The 19,917-nt window shown below is 32.1% G+C and overlaps 1 protein-coding gene across 5 annotated transcripts; it reads left to right on the top strand.

Annotated features, from left to right (window-relative positions):
* The first annotated feature begins 760 nt into the window (after window positions 1-760).
* On the top strand, window positions 761-13,812 carry LOC131158431 (hydroxyproline O-galactosyltransferase HPGT1-like). 5 transcript variants are annotated; one of them, XM_058113299.1, is made up of 12 exons: window positions 761-1,041; window positions 1,228-1,291; window positions 2,372-2,421; window positions 2,518-2,711; window positions 4,013-4,076; window positions 4,159-4,231; window positions 4,734-4,857; window positions 7,206-7,293; window positions 7,400-7,450; window positions 11,067-11,138; window positions 11,235-11,347; window positions 13,249-13,662. In XM_058113299.1, exons 1-12 carry the CDS (start codon window positions 929-931, stop codon window positions 13,269-13,271), a joined length of 1,029 nt encoding a protein of 342 aa, XP_057969282.1. In that variant the 5' UTR covers window positions 761-928; the 3' UTR covers window positions 13,272-13,662. The 5 variants fall into 5 exon arrangements, with proteins under 5 accessions (XP_057969282.1, XP_057969281.1, XP_057969284.1 ...); XM_058113301.1 differs by having other exon boundaries at window positions 781-1,041; window positions 11,235-11,317; XM_058113300.1 differs by having other exon boundaries at window positions 781-1,041; window positions 11,235-11,339.
* The last annotated feature ends 6,105 nt before the right edge of the window (window positions 13,813-19,917 follow it).

Below are 19,917 nucleotides of genomic sequence, written 5' to 3'. Positions count from 1 at the left end.
TTTGAAAACTCTATTTCTCACTCGAACTTAATGTATGGAGCAACACGAAGATTTTGTAGTTCATATTTATAAAATTATTGAGAATGTCATTTATACAATTATTAAAATATGTCAAGTCAACCGGTAGTTTCTACCTTACAATTCATGTGATTTTGAATGAAGAATATAAATTAATTTACCTTATTTATGATATTTTTTAAGCAAAACATTAAATTAATTTATGTATCTATTAATTATTGTGTTTTTTTCTCAAAAAAGTAAATATATATTAAATTGTGTGAGGGCATTATAAAAAAAAAATCTAAAATGTATAAGAATTGAATGTAATAAATGCATGTTTTGAATAATGTATAATATTTTAACAAATATATTATTCATTATTTATTATTTAATAGTTAAAAAATTCTTGATTTTTTTTTATAATTTAACTTTATTTTTAAATTTAAAATTATAGTAAATTAAAATTGAGGACTTAGACTCAGAGGCAATCCAAAGACCCTTATTTTACTTTTATATTTATTCAGCCAAACAAAAAAGTGATGTTATTTAATCAGAGTCCATAGTGGGTCCTACCGTGGTGGTGGGCCAACGATGTGGAGCGTTTTCGTGGTAAAAAAGTGAAAATGGTGTGCTTTTTTGTGTCCCCCGTTCTTCTCGGGGTTTTTACAGCGGGTGAATATTTTTTTACCGAGCCCGCAGAAAACGGAAACAGAGAGTCTCCCCCTGATTGGGAGGAGAGAAAAATTTTCCCGTTACTTTTCTTTTTAAGCCGCAGCACGTTGAAATATCTGTTGCAACGTCTTCTTTCATTTCACTAACCAACCTCCTCTTCCAAATCCGAACCCAAGGCGGCGAGATTGTTCCTCTCTCTCTCTCTCTCTCTCTCTCTTCTCCATTTCTAGGGAATTGTTGCGATCACGGAGAAGCGATGAATAGCCGGGCTTCGCAGAACCGGCTAACTGGTTCCGCTCTTCGATCACCGATTTCGTCTCTCTCACTCGCGATGTTCGCGACCATGGCTGCGATCTACGTCGCCGGTCGGTTAGTTCACACTCCATTCCTCTCTTTGTCTATTGCAATTTTGTGTTCTTGTCTTTGCCACTTTGTTTTTCTTTTTCCGCTCCGGTTGTTACTGGAGTCGGGATTTGCTAAATTTATGTTTATATTCAGTTTAGAAGGTTTTAATTGATTAATGTTTGGTGAAATGTGCTTTTTGTTATTCCGTAGGCTATGGATGGACGCAGAGAGCAGGGTTTACTTGATTAAAGAGCTTGATAGGAGGACTGGCCAGGTAATCAAATCTATAGTCGGTATATTTTTTTGGGTTTTTTATTTCAGTCATTCGCTTTTTGTTCAGATTTTGGTGGGGGACTCTTTCTTTGTTGGGATTTACTGTGTTTTTGGGATTTGGAGTTCAAACTTTTGTTTGAGATTATCGTCGATTTGAACAAAATTTAATAAAAATTGTAGTGAGCTTAATTCAAGTTGTTGCAAATTCAAATCTGAGTTTGAAATTTTTGCTCCCAAATGGATACACCATTTTCTTTCTGTGGAGAAGAGGATTTTCGTGCGCCTGATCTGCCTTTAGGAGTGGAATGTTTCCATCTGTTTTACTTGGGGTGCAAATGTACTGTGGTGCAATTCAATTTCAATTGGATGTCCAAATATGCTCTCTGTCCACTGCTTATTTATCCACAGTACCATTTCTACTTTATTTGATGATTTTGTTGGTGTGTTCCTGTTGGACTATGAATTTAGATGTTGTGAATTTCTACTGTACTCTCTACTGATCCTAGATCAATGGAAAACCTACCTTTGGTTGGATGGGTCATAGACGAATGAGTGGAATGGAATGTTTCCATCTCTTTTACTTGGCATACAAATGTACTTTGGAGCAATCCAATTTCAATTGGACATCCAAATGTTCGCTTGGTCCATTGCATTTTTATCGCCAGTGCCATTTCTGCTACTTTATTTTGGTGATTGTGATGGCGTGTCCATGTTGGACTACAAATTTAGATGTTATGAAGTACTACTGTACTTTCTGCTGATTCTAGATCGGTGGGAAACCTACATGTCATTAGATGGGTCACATACGAATGAGTGGAATGACTGTTAAATAAACCATTTAGTCTCAAGCAATTAGACCTTCTCTTTTGGTTATCGTGTTGTAATTAAGGATGCATTCTTTGATGGTCACCTACTTATAATACATGGGTAAGAGTTTGGGTCTTCTTGTTACTATTGTCACTTATTTCTCTGCATTTCATATCCTGTATGTACATATTTTGTTTTTGTTTTGTTTTGTATTTTTTGGGAAAGTCATTAAATAAGAAGATTATCTAGATATTTAATATATATATATTTTCAGGGGAAGTCTGCCATATCTGTTGATGACACATTGAAAATCATAGCCTGTAGGTAAGTTAGTTCTCGCTATCCTTGATGTCGGCTTATTTTTTTTAAGGATTCTATTTTATTTGGAAATGGGGTCATGGTGGCTCTTTCATTTTCTAGGGAACAAAAGAAGAAGTTAACAGCCCTTGAGATGGAGCTGGGTGAAGCTAAGCAGGAAGGTTTGGTTCCAAAGCGCCTCTCAAATAACATTGGGACTCCTTCTAAGAAAAAGAATCTCATTGTCATAGGAATCATTACGACTTTTGGTCACAAGAAAAACAGAGATGCAATTCGTAGGGCATGGATGCCAGCAGGTACTCTTCCTCCTTGTGAGCATCCCCATTATTTGTTGCATAATCGAACATATATAGTGACCCCTATACCAATGTAATCGTCATTTGGACCATTATGAGTGGACTGCTAGTTCCATAGCTGGGGATATAAGGTCCATCTGAGGAAATACATTGAAAATCAAGCAAAAAAAGAAAAAAAAAATGTAATGACATGTGAGCTGAAGAAGCATGAGTCCAGTGTGGTAGAGATGCCCTGGAGAAGTCATTTCTATTGTCTTGGTTGTTTTATTACATATGAGGAACTAACCAGGAGAATGAAGCTTATATAATAGCAATAGCTAAAGTTGGGATGCGGTGCTTTCTTTTTAAGATGCTCAATGTTTTGATGGAGAATAGAACTGAAGGAGGTGTTAATAAAGTCAAAAACAATATATGGAGCAATATGATCGTGAAACATGTGATTGAGGATGGCAACATGAGAATTTTAGGATGGATAAATGCTATGATGGTAGGAAAGGCATTACTAGTATGTCCATTTGAATAAAATGAACTAATGAAGAATGAAGAATTCAATAAAATGATTCATGTATGCACATAGAAGCTGATGCCAGCTTTGTGTGGAACACTGATTTGGGTGTAAAGATTGTGTGGGTTAAACAAAAAGATGGAAAATGAAATTTGGGATATATATTTCTTATGACAAATTATGTGGGTTAACTAATAGATTTGTTGAAGTAATCTTTGAGGATTCCTGGAAATATGAGTTGGGAAACCTTATTGTACAAGTTCGGTTCAGTGGGCAATAGTAGTTGTGTTTGCAGGAGGTTGGCACTTGGCCCATCCATGTACAAACTACAGAACCTTAATGATTAGCCATTGGTGTTTTGCCCCGCTAGTGTAGTGTAAAAACAATTTTAAGGAGTTTCAAGATGTGATGCCTACATACAACTTTCTAATACTTTATCGGTGAGATATAATTACGTGTTTGGTTTTTTTCACTATGTTTTCCTTTCTTATAGTAGAAGTTTTATGCTGATATATGGGGGAAAAAAAAAATAAAAAGGAACAATTGATTAACCTTATGTCATTGCTTGAAAATGGAGTCCTTTCCAAAGCAGTTTCAAACTCTTTTCTTTTCAATATTTCCAAAATCCAATTGTACTCTATCTTTGAATCAAAAAGTTGGTTACTCCTAACAGATTTATATTGCTAGTTATACGGAATATTTTGCTTGATCATGATTTATTTTTCAACAATCATAGCTTTAGAAATATACTTATATGTTATATCTCATTTTAGTAACCTAGATATGTGATGTGCAGGTTCAAATTTAAAGAAATTGGAGGATCAAAAGGGCATTGTCATACGATTTGTAATAGGAAGAAGGTCTCTATCTAGTCCATCTGATATTGTAGTAGAGAATTATGTGCAGTTCTTTGCCTATTTAATTTTAATGTGCTTCTTGCAGTGCGAATCGCGGAGACAGCTCAGACAGGGACATCGAAATTGAAAATAAGGAGACCAATGACTTCATTGTTCTTGTACGTTGAATAGTTAGTTGAATTTATTTTAAGAACCATGGAAAAGTTTAAAATTTTGCTTTGTTAAAGAGCTTAATCTTATTCGTTAAAGAGCTTAAACTTTTGTTTTGTTTTATGCAACTGAAAGATGATTCCTTGAATAAGTGGCTTTACTGGGAGGACTAAACTGTTTTTCTAATAAACTGCCTATTTCTGTTCAGAAAAATTGTATTTGGAGACCTACTAATTAAGCTAAGAGCAGCTACCTCCAGAACACATTATTTTAGTACCTTTTAGCTTTCACTGGCACATGCTTGTGTGTGAGGAACAGCATAGCCATATTATATAATTTAGCTTATACAGTCTTCTACCTTACAATGAGAAATGATCATAATTTGTATAGTGACCAATTCTCAACCCAAGTCCACATACCACATTGTTTATATAGCATACTTAACACAGTTGAGTTTCCAATCTGTCAAAAATGTTAGCATGTGATTTCTTTCTTGTTCCCCTCCAACAGGATGATCATGTGGAGGCACCTAGGGAGCATCCAAAGAAGATAAAATTATTCTTCAGTTATGCAGTGGAGAAGTGGGATGCTGAGTTCTACACAAAGGTCAATGATAATGTCTATGTTAATATTGGTATGTAGTCCTTATTGATTGTTAGGTAATGAATAGTATACTTCTTCTCTGTGCTACTATATGTGAAAAAAAAAATCCTTGTAGCGTGTAGCAGGTATGATTTATTGAGAAATTTTGTTTTAATTAACATCATTTTCCCTCTGACTTTGTATGACCGTATGCCCAATTTGATTTAATATTGTGAAAAGAAGAAGATTTGTGTAGCATATGGGACTTCTATTGGAATATTAGGGCCTGCTTGGTATCATTGTTATTTTTTGTTTTTTGTTTCTCTTTTTGCACAATGAAGAAACAGGTTATAGAAACGTGTTTGTCTGTGTTACCAATCTGTTTCTATTGTCAATTTTCATCCGTTTGTGAAAAAAATTAAAAACTATATTTTATGATTTTCAATTGTTTTGGCAACCTATTGCCAGAAATTTTAATATTTAGAAATATTTCTTCTGAATTAAATCATTCATTTTATACGCTTTAGATTAAAAAAAAATAAAGTAATCATATGAATTTAAATATAATTAAAATAACAACATACATAAATTTCAAAATATAATAATAAAAAAGTCAATTACAAAATAGTTTTACTATTTTTCAATTGTTATGTCCAATAAAATTTTTTCTGTAAAGCAAATTTTGAAAGAATAATAATTAAGTAAAATAATTATAATAATTTCTATTTTTATTAATGTATTTTTAATGTGTATTATATTTCAATTTTATAATTTTAATCATATTTTTTAATATTGTTTGATTCAAAGGCGAAAATGAGAATTTTTTAATTATTTTTAATTTTATAAATATTAATCGAACAGATTACTAGTTTTTAGTTTATGTTTCTGGTTTTTGGTTTTCATTTTTGGTTTTCACTTATGTTATTTGTCCCTCCTCTCCCCGCTGCTGCCTCCTCCTCCTCCTCTGCATTTGTGCTCATATGATATTTTGGGATTAAGTTTGATACAGTTAAAAGTTGAGTTGCGTTGGTTTAAGATTTTGCATACATGTTTGACTAAATTTGACAGCACTGTTTGCAAATATTGGAAGAGGAGCTAGAATTTTACATTTGCACATCTATGCCAAAAATAATTAAAAATGGGACCTGCTTAAAAAAATGTGGGGGATTAATTCATAATTTCATAATAGAGAAACAAATTTTGAGGGCCAAGAGATAGAACTTGTACAAGCTCTGGTTAATACTTGAGATGTAACAGAAGGATTTTCTGCCGGATCTCAAAGGCACCAGCTACACAGTTGCTAACTTCAATCCGAGAACCCAACCCTCCCATGCGTTGAGTGGGCAAAACTCTATTTAGTGTCATTTATGCATCGCCAACCCCACTCTCCCTCCTAAAGCCAGTCTCCCAGTGCCTGCCTTGTATCTTTAGACTAAAAATTCATTGCTAATAATTTTTAAAATTTTTATTTTTGTGTATATGTGATTGTCTGTATCTAGTGTGCTGCATGGCAATCAATTGCATTGCATTTAAAAAAATGGAAGCCCTTTCCAATTTGAAAACAGAAAATCAATTTGAAGACCTGTAATTTGTGAAATGTCATGCATCCTTGTATGTATATCTTTCATATTTGATTTGTTGCTATAACTTCCATGATTTTTGGTGAGAAAAATCACATTTTATTAGCTCTCTCTCTCTCTGTCTCTCTCTATGTGCTGCATGGCAACTAATTGCATTGCATAAAAAAAAAATAGAGGTCCTTAATTTGAAAGCAGAAAATCAAAGTGAAGACCTGCAACTTGTAATATTATTCATCCTTGCACGTATTATTTTTATTTTATATATGATTTGTTGCAATAATTTCCATGACATTTTCCCTAAAAGCCACATTTTGTACTCTCTCTCTCTCTCTCTGCCTTTAATTTTGAATTTTGCTTCTTTTTAAAAGAATTATCTATGTCCTTACATGAGACTCTTGAGGATGGTGATGTCAGATTCAAAGCATAAGGGCTAATGCACTTCAAAATGAAATGAATTCAATTTGAATCAATATATTTTTCTGTTTTTTACTTAAAAGAAAAAATATTGTAATTTTTTCGAGAGAGGGCAGTAATGGAGGGGAGAGTAATGAAAGAGGAATTTATAACTCCAGTTAGGGTCAGGTTGCAGTGTAGAGGAAATGAAGGCATAAGTGGTGAGAAGAAGTGGGTGATATTAGAAGGAGATTGAGGTCTCATTTATATTTTGAAATATCTGGTTTGCCTCATCTAGAACTTTGCATGAATTAAATTAAGGGCAGTTTTAACTTGGCCTGTTTGGGGTTTTTTGTGGCTGTGAAACCCACTGAGTAGTTGTTTTCTTATAGTTCTAGCAGTCTTATGCTTTGTCTTCTTATAACAGATGCCTTGGGGGCAACACTCACTCCTCATTTGGACAAACCTCGTGTTTATATCGGATGCATGAAATCAGGCGAAGTTTTCTCTGAGCCGTGAGTCAATGCCAAATGTTTATTAGAAGATAACTTGTTCAGAAAATGAGTTCCAAATTAAATTAAGTTTCCATTCTTTCTAACAAAAATATATGCTTGTCCGTAGGTCTCACAAATGGTATGAACCAGACTGGTGGAAATTTGGTGACAAAAAAACGTGAGTAAACCACATATTGTTTTCTATAGTTAGTAGAAGATATTAAACAATCGTGGGACTATATTTTCTGTTATGGTTCTATGGTTTAAATAATTGTGGAACTATATTCTCTATGGTGTTGCATTGATCGAGCCCATTTTAGGAGACATGCTCAATGACTGTTTTAATATTTGAAGCTGAACAAAATTTTGAACTTCTGATAAATTTCTTATGGATTTGGATGCAACAACAACAACAACAAAACCAAGCCTTAGTCCCACTAAGTGGGGTCGGCTATATGAATCATTTTCCGCCAATTTATGCGATCATGGACCATTTCTTTTGATAGATTCAAAGACATTAAATTCTTACTCACTATCTCCTCCCAAGTTATTTTAGGTCTACCCCTACCCCTTCTACTGCCCCCCACAGTAACTAAGTCACTCTTCCTCACAGGTGCACTATAAGGCCTACGTTGAAAGTGTCCATACCATCTGAGTCGTCCTTCCCTTATTTTATCTTCTATAGGAGCTACACCTAACTTACCACGAATATGTTCATTCCTTAATTTATCTTTTAATGTTATACCACTCATCCATCTAAGCATCCTCATCTCGGCAACTTTTACTTTTTGGATATTATGTTTCTTCGTCGCCCAACATTCTGATCCATATAGCATAGTTGGTCTTATAGTTGTCCTATAAAACTTCCCTTTCAATTTTAAGGGCATTCTACGATCACCTAGAACACTTGAAGAACTTCTCCATTTTACCCAACCTGCTTTAACTCTACGCATTACATCATCTTCAATTTCTCCTTCAGCTTGCATAATAGACCCAAGGTATCGAAATCTACAAGTGCTATTTATTTCTTTTTCATTAATTTTAACTTTGTCTCCAATATTCCTCCTATCAATACTAAAATTACATTTCATATATTCTGTTTTATTTCTACTTATCTTAAAGCCGCTAGATTCCAAAGCTTCTCTCCATAATTCTAACTCAGCCTCTACTCCATTTTTAGTTTTGTCAATTAATACAATATCATCTGCAAACAACATACACCATGGAACCTCCTTTTGAATACTCTTAGTCAATTGGTCCATCACTAAAGCAAAAAGATGAGGACTCAAAGCAGATCCTTGATGTACACCTATGGTAATTGGAAATTCTCTAGTTTCTCCATCTATAGTCTTTACACTAGTCATTACTCTATCGTACATATCCTTAATGACATCGGTATACCTACAACATACACCCTTTTTTTCTAAAACCCACCATAGAACTTCCTTAGGTATCCTATCATATGCTTTCTCAAGGTCAATAAATATCATATGCAAGTCCCTCTTCTTTTCCCTAAACTTTTCCATTAATCTTCTTAAAAGATAAATAGCTTCTGTGGTAGATCTCCCAGGCATAAAACCAAATTGATTTTTTGAGATCTTCGTTTCTAACCTTAATCTTTGTTCAACTACTCTTTCCCATAGTTTCATCGTATGACTCATAAGTTTAATTCCACGATAATAATTACAAGTTTGAATATCTCCTTTATTTTTGTATATTAAAGTGCTTTTCCTCCATTCATCTGGCATTTTCTTAGTTTTTACAATTGTATTAAATAAATTAGTTAACCATATAATTCCGTTATCACCCAAGCATTTCCAAACTTCAATTGGGATGTTATCTGGTCCCATAGCTTTCCCATTTTTTATCTTTTTTAGTGCAAACTTAACTTCGTTAACTCTAATTTTTCGAATAAATCTTATATTTTTAGTCTTTTCCTCATTTGACAATTCTAAATTTAAGCCTTCTATTTGGTTTTCGTTAAACAACTTACTAAAGTAACTTCGCCATCTTTCTTTAATATCTTCGTCCTCATCATCCTCACTTTTTATACATTTTACATTTCCTAAGTCCTTGTTCTTCCTTTCTCTAGCTTTAGCAAGTTTAAATATATCTCTTTCCCCTTCTTTTGTACCTAATCTATCATACAAACTATTAAATGATCTATATTTAGCTTCACTAACGGCCCTTTTTGTATCTTTTCTTGCCTCCTTATATTTTTCAAAGTTATTGCTGTTTCTACATTTTTTCCATGTTTTATACCAAATTCTTTTTGTCTTTATGATTTTTTGTACATCTTTATCCCACCACCAACTTTCTTTGCTATTTGAGAATCTTCCCCTTGATTCGCCTAAAATCTCTTTTGTTATTTTTTAATAGAGCTAGCTAATCTATTCTAAAGAGTATTTGAATCTATCCCATCCTCTAAGGTCCAATCCTCATCTTTGATCATTTTATCTTTAAATTTTATTATATTTTCTCCTTTTAGGTTCCACCATCTAGTTCTCCTACACTGGTTTATTTTATCCTTTTTCTTCCATTTTTTAATGCATATATCTAACACTAAGACTCTATGTTGTGTGGTTAGACTTTCACCTGGAATAACTTTACAATCCTTGCATGATACACGATCTACCCTCCTAGTTAAAAAAAAATCTATTTGACTTCTATTTTGTCCACTTTTAAAGGTTATTAAGTGTTCTTCTCTCTTCTTAAAGCAAGTATTCATTATACTAAAATCATATGACATAGCAAAGTCTAAGATCATCTCCCCAGACTCATTTTTGTCTCCATATCCATATCCTCTATGTATCCTTTCATAATTTTTATTATCTCTTCCAACATGTCCATTCAGATCTCCTCCTATAAATATTTTCTCAGTTCCTGGTATGCCTTGTATAATACTATCCATATCTTCCCAAAATTGTCTCTTAAGATTTTCTGCTAAGCCAATTTGAGGAGCATAAGCACTAATGATATTTATTATCTCTTGTCCTAATACCATTTTGATTTTTATAATTCTATCCCTTACTAATTACATCCACAACGCTATCTTTTAAGTTTTTGTCTATAATAATGCCTACTCCATTCTTATGTTTTTCTTTTCCAGTGTACCAAAGTTTAAAATCTGATTTATCGATTTCTCTAGCTTTCTCCCCCACCTACTTAGTTTCTTGAAGGCAAATTATATTAATTCTTCTTCTAATCATTGTATCCCCAATTTCCATGCTTTTACCCGTAAGTGTCCCTATATTCCAAGTTGCTAATCTAATCCTAGTTTCTTGAACTAACGTCTTTACCTGCCCACGTCCAGAATGATGCAGGAACCCTCGCATAGTTGACACCGTACCCAAGCGCCGATACAGTAAACTTTCATGCTCTTTTGAGAAGCCAGCTTATTCCCTTAGCAGCAGTCACTATTCCTTGCCAAAAAACAAATTAAAAAAATCAGATGAGTGAAGAAATGATGGGGAATCTAATGCATGAGGCTCCTACCGCTATGGGGATTGGGGACTGGGTACAATTAGATGTATGCAGCCTTACCTATGTACAGAGAGGCCGTTTCTGTGTCTTGGATGTTGATGTCCAGGTCACAGTGGTGCAACCTCCCCTGTGTGACTATCATTGTTGTGAACCAAGTCTCAGTTATATAGTCAATCATTTGCTGACTGTACTTTACTACCATTCATTGTCAATGTAACTGCTGATTATTCAGTTTTAAGAATTCATTAATTGATGCCCATGCACGTAATAAGACACCAACAAAACAAACTTTTTTTGTTGTTCACCAACAGATACTTTCGTCACGCTTCGGGTGAGATATATGCCATTTCACAAGCTCTAGCCCAGTTTATTTCAATAAACAGGTTTTTTCTCTCTTTTCTTTCCTTTTGCATTTGGGTTTTGCAAAGGCATGTAGATGTAGGTGATTTAATTGACCGTCTTTCCCTTTGGCTTTGTAGGTCAATTCTTCGAACATTTGCCCACGATGATGTTAGTGCTGGGTCATGGTTTATAGGACTTGATGCGATGCATATAGATGAAAGCAAGTTTTGCTGCTCCTCTTGGTCATCCGGTTTCTCTCTCTCTCTCTCTCTCTCACACACACACTCACACACACACACAACAAAAAAAAATGGGATTTTTACTGGAACAGGGGAATATGCATGTTGTTGGTTGAATCCATGAATTGTTGAGACACATGCGACAACTTAGTTGGCATATTGAAAGGGGTTTACCTATATTGCCACCACAGGGCTGCAGTGTTCCTCTCCAAGGGACCTTGCTTTTCTGGAACTTGCAACAGTTCCCATTTTCTAAACTCCATGTCAGTGGCTATAATCCTTGGGCTCTTCTTTGGAAAAACTTTAGAAGACGTCATAATTTAGATGGAAGTCTGTTTCCTTGATCTTGGATCACTCAGTTATCAGTTTCTGGGATTATATACCTGGGCAGTGTGTGTGTCAGATGTCACATTACAATATGCTTCTAAAAAATAATTGTGTTTTGACCACATCAGTAGTTTCTTGAAAACAAGTCTACGTTCCTTTTCATCTTTAAGAAGCATAAGTTGCATAACTAATTTAAAAACCAGGGATGAAGATCAGACAAAGATGATGCTGTTTCTTTGTGAGAATGAATACATCATCTTCCCAGTCCCTTATTTAGGTTCCTTATGAAATAAAGAAGAAGCTCATAAATTGTTATAAAAAAAAAATAGAAGCAGCTCATAAATAGCTTATTTGTGGACTGTTAGATCTTCTATATGGAGAATTATATCTTTTTTCATCTCACATTATTATTATTATTTTTATTTTTCACAAATTCTGTTGAATGAATTAGGTCATTCGCTTATTATTATCTGGATACTAATGGAAAGGGAGAAACAGTGTATGCTTCTGACAGAATGGCATATAGAACCATCAGTCTTATAAAAGAAAGGAAAAGATAGGAAAATCTTGAAGAGAGAGAACATTGAGTTTATTCATATGTTTAAAAAAAAAAGTGTTGGATTCTTTAATTATTCATATGTACCTAATTGGCGGAAAAAATTAATAGAATTACTTTTTAAAGAAAGAAGTGAATTTTAATCTTTTTAAAAGCTTCAAATATGTAACTTTTAAGAGCTCAAACTCTATTCAATGTGTTTATTGGGAGAAAGTGGGTTTGGGGGGAAACTTATGCTGAGCACTTCGAAATAGCATGAAGACTGTTTTCTTCCTTTTATTGGTATTTTGCTATTTCAGCATTATACATGTTTCTTAGATTGGATTGAAGAGATTCAATATTAGGGAGGCCATTTTTTTTCATAGAGACAGAAACTTGACAGAAAAGTTAAGAATTTAAGACTACATTTAGCTGAATCGGGGAATTTGAAAATTGAAAATTGCATACAAATAAATTTGAATTAAATATTGTTGCAAACGAAGCACATATTCACAATCATAAGGTAATTCAACTAACCTATATTCCACTCGTCTGGAGACACAGAAGTTGAGCTTTCCTGGTGGCTGAAGATAGTGATCACCATTAGATTTCTCCAACAGTGGGTACATTATCAGATCATTCATGCCCATTCATAGGCATATAGAAAAAATGATCATCCATAGCCTAGGCAAACCTACATAGCACCTAAAATGTTTGGGCTTCCATTGCTGATGTTTAGGCTACCACGATATGCGTAGAGTTGATAGCAGAAGTTGAAGGGTTTTGCAACAGTTACAATTGTAAATTGATTTGGAAAACAGATGATCGCTGAAATCTGAAGAGGCAAGTGAATGGAACATTCAAACTTGAATTTAGGGGTATAAATGGAATTTTCATTTTGAATGAATGTATAGTGAATGGTAAGTTTGGAACTTTACATTTTGTCACTTTGAGGACTACCACTTTTTTCCCTTTAGACTTTTAGGAATAGTTAAATTTAATGATAGTCTAGCTGGTGGATTTTTTAAAATTATCAATTAAACATTTCAGGTGCGGTATGTGCAGCTGTATGACTTGAGTAGGTTTGTTCATCGGCTTATATAGTTGTGAAAGGCATTCTTTTCCTGCATAATTTGAGATGCCTGTTGAGGTGAAGACAGGATATGCTTATTCCAGCTGCTGCTGCTTGCTGCAAGAGGTGTTATGAGAATAGAAAGCTTACAAACAAATAGCAGTGACTCTGGTGACAGCTCTGGATGCAGGCAGCATAACAATCATTTACAGTATATTTTGAAAAACTGCAGGGTGCTCTATTCATTTAAAATGCTATGATGTGATATAATTCGCCATTTCAATTCTTTTTGGCTTTTGGATGAGGTTTTTTTTTGCCTTGTATGGCGAAATAGTTGTCACTGATTACTTGGCTCCATGGAATAGAGAAACATCATTCACAGGGTAGGGAAATCTTGTGTTGAAGATTCAAAACATTTATTTCTTTGAAAAAATTGTGTGTGTGAGAGACAGAGAGAGAGAGAGGAGAGGCACACATTTTCATTGTCATCTTCATATTCGTTGGTTCTATGTAAAGCCCTGAAGCCCAATTGAACCTTTTGTGTTTGTTCTCTTTTATTGCTACGAGTGAAGTTGGAGTATAGCTGTATTATATTTCACCCTTCAATTCAGGGTTTGGTTATGTTAGATGGTGGGTTTGTTGCCCTAGCCATATGTTAACGGATGGGAAGTTGAAAAGCCCCGAAGGCAGTGGATGGGAGGAAGCAACCAAGTAACATGACCCGTTCAAACTTACTTGGCATGGTTTTAGTGGAGAGAAGATACATTAGGGAAATTGAAGTGCTTGTTTGATTGGGGAAAATATTTTCCAATTTCCATTTTCATTTTACAAGAATTACGAAAAATTAAACTTATTTTTCAGTATTCTAGCATTTATTTTAAAAGATTTTGAAAATAATAGAAGGCATTGGCTTTATTCATATGTGAAAAAAAAATACTTTTGAAAATATAATTTTTTTAAAAAATTATATGGAAGAGTTAGAAAATATGTTTTTGTTGTTTTCTATATTCATGGTTTTTCATATATTTGTGAAAAATTCACTAGACGCAATGGGGTTGGTTGCATGAATTCTTTTTTAAACGGTTTATAAACATATATTTTAAAAAAATATAAATGTAACGCCCCGACCCTCTATGTGGGTTCGGGGTGCCACTAATTGATTCATTTATCTGATAATCCACATACTAATATCATGTACGCAGTGGAAAATATAAATATAATTTCTATAAATATAATACCAAAGTTTACTGTTCCTATCCATAATCCAAATGAACTATTCACCACCTGTAATCAAATATATACATGTCTCCAAAAATATCAGTATTCACAACTATTCACCTATCTGAAGACTTCAATACATAAAACATAAAATATACATCTCAAAATTAACATAAAAATATACTATTTTCTCTTCCTATTTTTCAAAAATGCTATAAAACATTGAGTTCTCTAAGCTCGATCTCAAGGAAATCCTAAAAAAGATAAATTCATATTTGAGTGAAACACATCTCAGTAATGAAAGAAACAATATATTAAAATAGCATGTGACTAACATGAGTTTATATAACAACATATTATTTAACATTTAAAAATTGTTAACATAATTTTTGAAATCATTCTCTAAACCTAATCAATAACATGTAAAAGATTTAACTCATGAGATTACCCAATAATAGGGGTGATTACCCGCACATACAAGTAGCACTCATCTGCCCTGCAACCCGAAGGTCACAATTGAAGCATATTAGGGCACTCATCTTACTCAGTAATCCCTCAAGTATTAGATTGATCTCGTACTCACACGGTTCAAATAAAGGTTTACCAGCGAATGCCCCAAGGATAGGGAAATCTATCCGCCCATACAAGTAGGTTCCCTCTGCCTTAGTACGTTATGCAGCTACTGCCACATCTGAAGTTACTAGCGCACTCGCCTTTTTCAGCAAACCCTCAGACGAAGAGTACGTCCTGCCCAATCGTAACATGTTCTACGAGTATAGATACTTCTAATATTATAATACATTATTCTTTCTATCATTATTCAATCATTCACCTATGTTCATGTTCATAACTTTAACATTTCATTTCATTTCACTTTAAGTGACTCTTTCCCATTTTACATTATTCACATTTCATACTTCATTTTCATTTTATTTATTTTCATTTCATTTCATTACATGCCTAGCATCTTTTAACTGTTTTACCCAACATCTTTTAGCTATTTTACCCAACATCTTTCAACTATTTTACCAAACATTTTTCAACTGTTATACATTTACATGGTTGCATTAATATATACAAGTAGCATGGTTCATATCATATTTCTTTATTAATGCTTTATTTACTTAGTCTGCATCTTATACATTTAACATATATTTGCATAAAACTTACATTTACTCATGCTACACAATTTAGTAACAGAAGTCATACATTGCCTGTAAAATAAGTCAACCAACATTTAACGTTTATATACTGAAAATACCTTTCATTTTACATAATTATCCTGAAAATATTTTCCACTTTCATCAGTTCATTTTCGCATATACGTATCTAATAAACAGCCCTAAACTCGAAAAAAATATAATTTAAATGGTTGACATTTTAAACCCATACTGAAACATATACACGTATATATAACACAATTGATTTTCTATTAAATTCATAAAAAATCTTGTTTAATATATATTTTTCCCCTTACTTGGTTTTTTGAACTACGTCAACAAGGACCCTGAAAAATACCTGCGGCGCTCACTCGAGTCCTAAATCAAATATCCTAATTCCATTAAATTAACCCTAAATAAAATATTATTTTAATATTTCTTAAGTCCATAAATTCCAAATAAATAATTAAACCCTCAAATATAACCAATTTATCAAAATTTCAAAATCTCACTCTCGCTTTGGAGTGGGATTTAGAAAATCTCAATTGAAAATTTACTCACACCAAAATGACGACGATCACGACTAAGACCCCATGGTGGTACCTGATCGTCGATTTAACGATATATTTAGGGAAAAATTAAGGATTTAGAAAAAATATACTTTTGCCCAGGAGTGGTGCTTACGCCACTCCCATGATAAATCCACTCAAAAAATGTTGGTAGCGGAACTAGGAACCCAACGGTACCTTCCGTTTCTCGATCGGCCAAATATCCACCGAAAAATTGAGAAGAGAGGGACGAAGACGGAGGGGCAAGTGACGCGAGGACGTGAGAGAGTTACAGAGAGAGAGATGGAGAAGCGTCGAAGAAGAAGAAGAAGGAATTGGATTTCAAATTGAAATCCAATCCATCCTATTACATTTAATATATATATATATATATATATATATATAGATATATATATATTTATATATCTTTATTTCATTTTTTTCCACACTATTCATTTTATTTATTTATTTATTTAATTAATTCAATAATAATTAATTAATTAATAATTAGTCTTAATTTTTTTCATACTATTTCTTTTTTTATTTAATACGTTAATTTAATAGAGTTTAACTAATTAATTAATTAATTAATAATTTTAATTTTTTAATTTTTTAAATTTTTTTTTGGGTTATTACATTCATCCCTCTTTAAAAGAATTTCATCATCGAAATTCGCTTCCTGATCATTGTTCACATTTATTTTTTTAAAAAATTTTATTAACTATCTCACACAATCTAATACATATCATTATATAGATTTCTACATTATCCATAATTAAATAAAATCATCATATAAACTAAAAGAACAAAGAGAGTATATGATCCATAATCCAAATTATAGTAACCGAAAATCATAATTTCAACCCAAAATAAAACTAATTTAGATCTAAAAAAAAAGAAAATAAATGATAATTGGGGGCATTCTTTAGGAAAGATAACATTCAACAATATAATTATAAATAGACAAGAATCGAGACTCAGATAAATTACAATTATGTTAAACTCGTGTGCGCTCGTGTGTGCGTGTGTGCTAATATTAATCTCAACTATTAATGAATTTAGAGACACTTAACATAAATGGAGTAATTGGTTTATTTGATATATAAGAGACTGCACTCTATATTAATTACTTTTTTGTATGAATATATTTTGAATTCAGTCCTTAAATTTTATAAAACAACAACTCTATTAATTTACATATTGCAAATTTTATATTTAAAATACATACACCAAATAGTTCTAATGCTACCTATGATACTTTGAAATCAATGCAAATTGATAAAATTAATACCAAATCAAACTGCCATCCAGCTTGGTAATTAGAATTGAATCAACTGATTGTGAAACAAAATAAAAAATTATGTAGTATGTAAAATTATAAAAATAATAATAATAATTTCATTATACATCATTCAATTCTTACATACCAAACAAATAACTAGTAACGATATGTTAGACTTGTAATCTAATCATTGTAGTTGAATAGCATATCTTTAAATTAAGAAAAAAAAAAAACACTTAATGTTGTGTTTGATGTATGAATAAATGATGAACGACTCTTTAGAGATATCTTAGAGGTCAAATCTTGAAATATTCTTATTGGAAGTATTGAGTTCGAATTCTGAGAAGGGTGGAAAGGAACATGGGATGGGAGATGGGCTACCTCCCATTGTGTAGCCCAAGCCTAGAATGGACTTTATGATTGACCAACAAAAAAACAAAATGAAGAATGAGGAGGAAAGAGTACAAGAGTGGGAAAGAGAAATGAACAGAATATGAGTGTTTTTAGTTGTGAAAAATAATTTTTATTTTTCATTTTAACTTTCTAAAAAGTTATAATTTTTTTAAAATTTTTGTAATATTTGTATAAAATAAATGAACAACAATAAACAGTTTTGCAGTCATTTGTTTGCAAAATTAGTAATTTTTTAAATAATTACAAAAAATGTCATCTTGTTTTTTGATTTTCCAAATTTAGATAGACTCTTCTTCTTTCTTTTTTGATTACATTCCTTGCATATATATAAAACCGAATCCATTCGATTTCTAAAAAGGATTATGAATTCTTAACTTTTCGATGAATCTTTCATCAGTGAATAATCGATTTTTTCAATCTTTTCGACCTTGGTTCCGTAGGAATTTAATTTGTGTGAATTATGTATAAAGTTTCTTTTTAAAATTTACACAACTCCAAATTCAATCCCCAAAATCCATGATTCCAAATATTATGTTATATCAATATTGAAAGATTTTAAAAAATAAATATTCTTTTTATTATTATTTTGAAATCTAGGAATATAAAGTGAAAATATATTTTACACATTTAGAAGAAATCTATATTTGCTATCTTTTAAATGAGAATCCTAAAAGCAAGTTAAACTCTTTGTAATTATTTAAAAATTAAAAATTTTGAAAAAAATATACTTTTTTTTTAATAATAAAATGAGATCTATGATTTTTCCTTTTCATACAATATCATATAACTCCACTATATATACTACTCTTATAGCCGGGGGTTGATGCACAATCCACTTAATTCATTTTTTTTTAAAGGTGAATTATATGTCAATGTTTGAATAGTGATGCTGCAAAAAAGCTAAATATAGAAAATAGAAAGCAAATTTGTCAACGCCTTCATCTCATTTGCTTGAAGTAAAGAAAACATAAAAGAAAAAAAAACATATTATTAATAAGATATAAGAACAATATTTTTTTTTTACTCAAAGAGGGCGGCACTTTCATTTATTTATTAATATATCCTCACTTTTGACGTAGGAATACCGTGGTTACAAGTTAAAACAAATTTATCAAACTATGATGAACAAAACTAAACATAATTAATAAAGGAGATAAAAATATAAAAACAACCAAAATAAAAACGAAATACACCAAACGAAACTCTAGAGTTGAACTAACGACGATAAATCTTATTATATTTTTCTCTCATTTCTAATAAGGAGAAATATTGAAACCTCATTTGAAATTTTAAAAATTTCATTGACCTTTCTTAAAATTTCAAAAATGTCACAGACTTAACTTAAAATTTATCAAAAATATACAAATATCTCCTTAAAAAGTTTGCCTTACTTGTTATAAAAGACAAAGAGAGGTTTTTGTTTTTTTTTGACAAATTTTAGGAGAAGTTCTTGAAATTCTTGAAGTCCGAGAAAGACATTCAAATTTTAGGAAAAATTTGTTTTTTTTTTTTTTGCCGAGCCTTAGAGTAAGTCAATATTTTTGACCCTAAATTTTAAATGGAAGAACAAACAAAATTTGGTCCTTTCAATTTTTTTTTTTTTTCAAATTTTACAATATCAAGCATAATTCTTTTTCACTTTCCTTTTGCTTTTTTTTTTTCCCCATCATGTCTGATTTTTCACTCACTTTTTGTCCACTCTTTTATCAAATGAAGAGAAAAAGATGAAAAAAAAAGGGATAACTTTTAGGCCTACTTTTCTTTTTATTCTTTCATCTTTAATTTGTTCCACTCATTCTTTATTTTTTATTTTTAAAAATTTTCTGTGTGGAATTTTAATTAGGTTGAATGGGGGCCTCACTTCTGGGCGTTGAAAGTCGAAATTTACAAAGGAAAAAGCAACCAAAAAAAAAAAAGAAAAATAGATAAACCCACAAAAAAAAAAAAAAAACTCAGCAGGGACCTAACAACTGATCTCTGGGTAGCCACGTCATCAGCGTGACATGGACGATTAGCTGGCGCACT

This window comes from Malania oleifera, chromosome 6, assembly GCF_029873635.1.
Source record: "Malania oleifera isolate guangnan ecotype guangnan chromosome 6, ASM2987363v1, whole genome shotgun sequence".
Taxonomy (NCBI): domain Eukaryota; kingdom Viridiplantae; phylum Streptophyta; class Magnoliopsida; order Santalales; family Ximeniaceae; genus Malania; species Malania oleifera.
The sequence above is the reverse complement of the archived record's forward strand: the minus strand, read 5'-3'. Positions and strand labels throughout refer to the sequence as shown.